This window comes from Terrapene carolina, unplaced genomic scaffold (genome assembly GCF_002925995.2).
Source record: "Terrapene carolina triunguis isolate 2854851 unplaced genomic scaffold, T_m_triunguis-2.0 Scaffold194, whole genome shotgun sequence".
NCBI classification, from domain to species: domain Eukaryota; kingdom Metazoa; phylum Chordata; order Testudines; family Emydidae; genus Terrapene; species Terrapene triunguis.
Genome location: NW_020664545.1, coordinates 12,205,286 through 12,211,696, shown reverse-complemented (window position 1 = coordinate 12,211,696; position 6,411 = coordinate 12,205,286). Strand labels below are relative to the sequence as shown.

Below are 6,411 nucleotides of genomic sequence, written 5' to 3'. Positions count from 1 at the left end.
TAATAGCCATTAATGGACTTAACCACCATGAATTTATCCAGTTCTCTTTTAAACGCTGTTATAGTCCTAGCCTTCACAACCTCCTCAGGTAAGGAGTTCCACAAGTTGACTGTGCGCTGCGTGAAGAAGAACTTCCTTGTATTTGTTTTAAACCTGCTGCCTATTAATTTCATTTGGGGACCCCTAGTTCTTGTATTATGGGAATAAGTAAATAACTTTTCCTTATTCACTTTCTCCACATCACTCATGATTTTATATACCTCTATCATATCCCCCCCAGTCTCCTCTTTTCCAAGCTGAAGAGTCCTAGTCTCTTTAATCTCTCCTCATATGGGACCCATTCCAAACCCCTAATCATTTTAGTTGCCCTTTTCTGAATCTTTTCTAGTGCCAGTATATCTTTTTTGAGATGAGGAGACCACATCTGTACGCAGTATTCGACATGTGGGCGTACCATCGATTTATATAAGGGCAATAATATATTCTCAGTCTTATTCTCTATCCCCTTTTTAATGATTCCTAACATCCTGTTTGCTTTTTGACCGCCTCTGCACACTGCGTGGCCATCTTCAGAGAACTATCCACAAGGACTCCAAGATCTTTTTCCTGACTTGTTGTAGCTAAATTAGCTCCCATCATATTATATGTATAGTTGGGGTTATTTTTTCCAATGTGCATTACTTAACATTTATCCACATTAAATTTCATTTGCCATTTTGTTGCCCAATCACTTAGTTTTGTGAGATCTTTTTGAAGTTCGTCACAGTCTGCTTTGGTCTTAACTATCTTGAGCAGTTTAGTATCATCTGCAAACTTTGCCACCTCACTGTTTACCCCTTTCTCCAGATCATTTATGAATAAGTTGAATAGGATTGGTCCAAGGACTGACCCTTGGGGAACACCACTAGTTATCCCTCTCCATTCTGAGAATTTACCATTAATTCCTACCCTTTGTTCCCGGTCTTTTAACCAGTTCTCAATCCATGAAAGGACCTTCCCTTTTATCCCATGACAGCTTAACTTACGTAAGAGCTTTAGTGAGGGACCTTGTCAAAGGCTTTCTGGAAATCTAAGTACACTATGTCCACTGGATCCCCCTTGTCCACATGTTTGTTGACCCCTTCAAAGAACTCTAATAGATTAGTAAGACATGATTTCCCTTTACAGAAACCATGTTGACTATTGCTCAACAGTTTATGTTCTTCTATGTGTCTGACAATTTTATTCTTAACTATTGTTTCGACTTATTTGCCCGGTACCGACGTTAGACTTACCAGTCTGTAATTGCCGGGATCACCTCTAGAGCCCTTTTTAAATATTGGCGTTACATTAGCTAACTTCCAGTCATTGGGTACAGAAGCCAATTTAAAGGGCAGGTTACAAACCTTAGTTAATAGTTCCGCAACTTCACATTTGAGTTCTTTCAGAACTCTTGGGTGAATGCCATCTGGGTCCCGGTGACTTGCTACTGTTAAGTTTATCAATTAATTCCAAAACCTCCTCTAGTGACACTTCAATCTGTGACAGTTCCTCAGATTTGTCACCTACAAAAGCCGGCTCAGGTTTGGGAATCTCCCTAACATCCTCAGCCGTGAAGACTGAAGCAAAGAATCCATTTAGTTTCTCCGCAATGACTTTATCGTCTTTAAGCGCTCCTTTTGTATCTTGATCATCAAGGGGCCCCACTGGTTGTTTAGCAGGCTTCCTGCTTCTGATGTACTTAAAAAACATTTTGTTATTACCTTTGGAGTTTTTGGCTAGCTGTTCTTCAAACTCCTCTTTGGCTTTTCTTATTACATTCTTGCACTTAATTTGGCAGTGTTTATGCTCCTTTCTATTTGCCTCACTAGGATTTGACTTCCACTTTTTAAAGGAAGTCTTTTTATCTCTCACTGCTTCTTTTACATGGTTGTTAAGCCACGGTGGCTCTTTTTTAGTTCTTTTACTGTGTTTCTTAATTTGGGGTATACATTGAAGTTGGGCCTCTATTATGATGTCTTTAAAAAGCGCCCATGCAGCTTGCAGGGATTTCACTTTAGTCACCGTACTTTTTAACTTCTGTTTAACTAACCCCCTCATTTTTGCATAGTTCCCCCTTTTGAAATTAAATGCCACAGTGTTGGGCTGTTGAGATGTTCTTCCCACCACAGGGATGTTGAATGCTATTGTATTATGGTCACTATTTCCAAGCGGTCCTGTTATAGTTACCTCTTGGACCAGCTCCTGCGCTCCACTCAGGACTAAATCAAGAGTTGCCTCTCCCCTTGTGGGTTCCCGTACCAGCTTTTCCATGAAGCAGTCATTTAAAGTATCGAGAAATTTTATCTCTGCATTTCGTCTTGAAGTGAAATGCTCCCAGTCAATATGGGGATAATTGAAATCCCCCACTATTATTCAGTTCTTAATTTTGATAGCCTCTCTAATTTCCCTTAGCATTTCATCATCACTATCACTGTCCTGGTCAGGTGGTTGATAATAGATCCCTAATGTTATATTCTTATTAGAGCATGAAATTTCTATCCATAGAGATTCTATGGAACATGTGGATTCACTTAAGATTTTTACTTCATTTGATTCTACATATTTTCACATACAGTGCCACTCCCCCACCCCCCCGCCCCGCACGACCTGTTCTGTCCTTCCAATATATTTTGTACCCCGGAATGATTGTGTCCCATTGATTGCTCTCAGTCCACCAGGTTTCAGTGATGCCTATTATATCAATTTCCTCCTTTAACACGAGGCACTCTAGTTCACCCATCTTATTATTTAGACTTCTAGCATTTGTGTACAAGCACTTTAAAAACTTATTACTGTTTATTTGTCTGCCCTTTTCTGATGTGTCAGATTCTTTTTTATGTGAATGTTTATTATCCTCCTCCATCCTCTGCTCCTGACTAGAACCTGGAGATTCTCTATCATTAGACTCTCCCCTAAGAGAAGTCTCTGTCCGATCCACATGCTCCTCTGCAGCAGTCGGCTTTCCCCCATCTCTTAGTTTAAAAACTGCTCTACAACCTTTTTAATGTTTAGTGTGTTTGTAGGGGCTGTGTGTGTGTGTGTTTGTAGGGGCTGTGTGTGTGTGTGTGTGTAGGGGCTCTGTAGATGGGGGGTGGGTGACATGCCCAGAGCCCAAGTCCATCCTCTCCCTCCCCGGCTCTGTTCCCAGCCTGACTCTCTTCGCCAAGATCTGCGAGAAGACGGTGCTGAAGCGGGTGCTGAAGGAGCTCTGGAAGCTGGTTATGAACACCATGGAGAAGACCATCGTCCTCCCGCCGCTCACCGACCAGACGGTGAGTCCCGGGGGGCGGGAGCCGGGACATGATGGGCAGGGAGGGAGGGACACATGGGCACCCTCCCCTGGGCTCCGGGGTAGGCCTGGCGCGGCGGAAGCTCAGCTGGAGGCGGTCTGCTCCGGAGCGCCTGGCACCGCGTGAGCCTGGGCACCGCACGCTTAGTGGGGCGGCGCTTCATCCAGAGCGCGCTTGAGCTCGCTAGCTCCAGAGCTCAATCGCAGAATGAGGAGTTCAGCTCCACCCTCCCCTGCCCAGGACGTTTCCAGATCACTCTGGCGGGGGGGGGGGGGGGAACTCCCCCAGCGTTTAAATGCCCCGAACGACACCTGGGAATAAGGGTCTGGCTGGAGCAGCGTGTCCCCATCTCACCCCTCTGCCCTGGCCCAGCGTGCGCAGCCAGGGCCCCTCCACGGGGCATAGCACGGCGCACCATGGTACATGGAGGCAGGAAGTCGGGCCTCCCACTTCAGCAGCAAAACCATGGTGCCCCCAGGGCCGGTGCTACCATTTAGGCAAACTAGGCGGTTGCCTAGGGCGCCAAAAAGCGGTGCCCCCAATTTTTTTTTACATCGTTCCTATGCCCCCTCCCTGAGCGCATGGTCGCCGCTCCATTTCTCCCGCCTCCCAGGCTTGCAGCACCAATCAGCTATTTGGCGCCGCAAGCCTGGGAGGGGAGGAGAATTAGAGCGGGGGCGGCGTGCTGGGGAGGAGGCGGAGCAGAGGTGAGCTGGGGTGGGGAGCTGCCGCACGGCTCCCCGGGTGGGGGAGGCTGCCGCGGGGGGGCGCCTCAGGGCGGATGGAGGGGCGGGGACAGAACATCGGGTTGGGTCGTCCCTGGGCGGGAGGGCGGGGGTGGGGAAGGAAAGGGGATGAGGGGGGGCATTTGCAGGGGGATTCCTGGGGGCCTCTGAGGTTTTCCATGTGTTGCATAAAGGGCCCGTAAGGTAGGTATAAAGAGTCCCCAGAGATGCCCCTGGAGTAAGCTGTGCTCGCAGCCCTGGGGCAAGGGGTGGATTGGGGGGAGAGCCGGGGAGCTCTTTCCTCCAGCCGTGGGAAGCAGTGTCAGGAAACGCTGCCGCGCTGCTCTAATGAACCCCAGGGGCTGGAGAAGCCCCTGAACTGCCCCCCGAAGTGCAAAGATGGCTTAAAGTCCCCTTCATTCCCCCTCCCTCCTGATCCCAAGTGCAGCGACTGAGAACCGAGGCCAGAGGGACCGGGCCTGCTGCCCCATTTGACCGGAGCTTTTCCTTTCGATTTCCAGGCGTTCTGCAGGCTTTGGGCAGGTTTCCCCTTCAATGGAAACAGGCTGCTGAGGTTTCCTGAGAAGGCTGCTGGCCCATCCACTTAACTTTCATGCAGCTTTTTGCAGGGGAATTTCCTAGTCTAGCTTCAGTGTCCCAGATAATGGGAGATTTTCACTCCTGGGGAGCCTGCCGCAGGGGCTCACAGCCACTCCCCGGGGAGATCTGCACAGACACACAGATGCACAAATCCCTCTCGGAGGCGTGTGTTTTGGCCTTCCAGCCGGCTGCTCTCCGCCACTCCTGAGTCACTCCTACAGCTCCGCTGCCACCGCTGCTGTGCTGGGAACTGGCTCACCAGCAAGCTGATGGCGGGGATATTTTGAGGGGCCATGAGTCACAGGAACCCAGGCAGCAGAATGCCATGGAATCGCCTTCCCTCGGCATCAGAGGCTGCTTTGCGCTGCCAAGCTGTGGCACCGCCGGGAGTCAGCCCCGCCCGCATTTAGCTCAGCCGCCCTCGAACTAAGCAGACTGTGCCCTTGTCACAGCTAACCAGAGCCCAGCTTGCTCCGTCTGCCTCTGGGGGACCCGTAAGACAACCCCAGAATGGTGCAGGGCGTGGTGGTGGCTGGAGGTCAGTGTTGATCAGTGGGAGGCCAGGGAGGCCTGTCCTGCTGGAGGTCGCTTGTTAAGGACCCCAGGGTGCATTTTGGAAGCCCATGGGGATAAGCCCAGTATGCTGCTGAGTTTCGGCATAGGTGATTCCCCATTGCACTTTCACTTGGATCTGAAATTCTCCACGTCCTGACTACACCTGTGCATAGCGTTGCTGTGCGCTGTTAAACAGCTGCCGTGTTACACTCCAGAGGCGGCTGCACTTTAGCATTGAGTGAGCCCTGCTTGACTATGGTAGTTTAAGACGAGTGTTGGGCATTTTCAGAATGAAAGGCGGTGATTCAGCCATTGTTAGCTACAGCTTGTGAGCAGTAGACATGGCCACAGGCTTATCTCCTTGAGGAGCAGGGGGCTCTGCCTCTGGCACCGTTGAGACGCAAGGGCAAGGGCTGATTTATTCGAAAGGCCTCATAGGGGGTTAGATTGCTCCGTGTTTTCCTTTTGTTCATAGCCCTTTATTGTGAGGTTGAGAACACCCCTTCCGGAGTGGGATGTCCCAGTCCATAATGGACCAGCCTGGTTCCCCCCAACACACACGCGCGCGCACGCACACACATACACGCACACACACACATACACACTATTGTTCTGAAGGTCCAATAAGGCCCCATCAGCGGAAGCGGGGGGGATCCTGGCTGCTGGGGCGGAAGTCCATGCTCCCCAGCGCAGGGAGCCTGGTGGGACCGAGATGGAGAAGATGCGCTAGGTCGGCCTGGTCCATCCTCAGCTGGGGTCATTAATCATCCCTTGGCCCTGCCCGCTATGACGTGACCCGCTCAGCAGGGCTCCCCCCCATAACATGTGCATCGCACGGCTTCTGCTGAGTTCCTTGTCACCGTTCCTCGGGCAGAGAGCCTGCCCTCCCCAGAGCCAGCCGGGACGAGGCTGGGCGCTGAGCCGGGAGTTGGGGTCTGGGCCCCACCGGCTCAGCGAAAAGAAATGGGGAGGAGGGAGATCAGCCTGTGCGATGGCCGCCATTGTCTGACCGCGGGGCACGGCGGGGGAAACGTGGCAGGGTGGGAGTGCTTGTGGCGCTAGCGAGGGACAGCGGTAGGGGGGAGGGGGGCATGTTTTGGTTGGTGCTGGCTTTATTATTCCTGGTCTGCTGTAGTCACTTCTCCAGAGTCCCCGTCACTGGGGGTCCCCCCCCTCCAGTGTCCCCATCGCCAGGGATCCCCCCTCTAGTCCCCGTCACT

At 51.3% G+C, this 6,411-nt stretch overlaps 1 protein-coding gene across 1 annotated transcript in view; it reads left to right on the top strand.

The window, feature by feature from the left end:
• UNC13A (unc-13 homolog A) overlaps positions 1-6,411 on the top strand; it is an 82,079-nt gene that overhangs the window by 58,238 nt on the left and 17,430 nt on the right. The window contains exon 36 of the mRNA XM_026655082.1: positions 3,170-3,293. Within this exon, the coding sequence (XP_026510867.1) occupies positions 3,170-3,293 (124 nt within the window). The remainder of the gene's footprint in view (positions 1-3,169; positions 3,294-6,411) is intronic.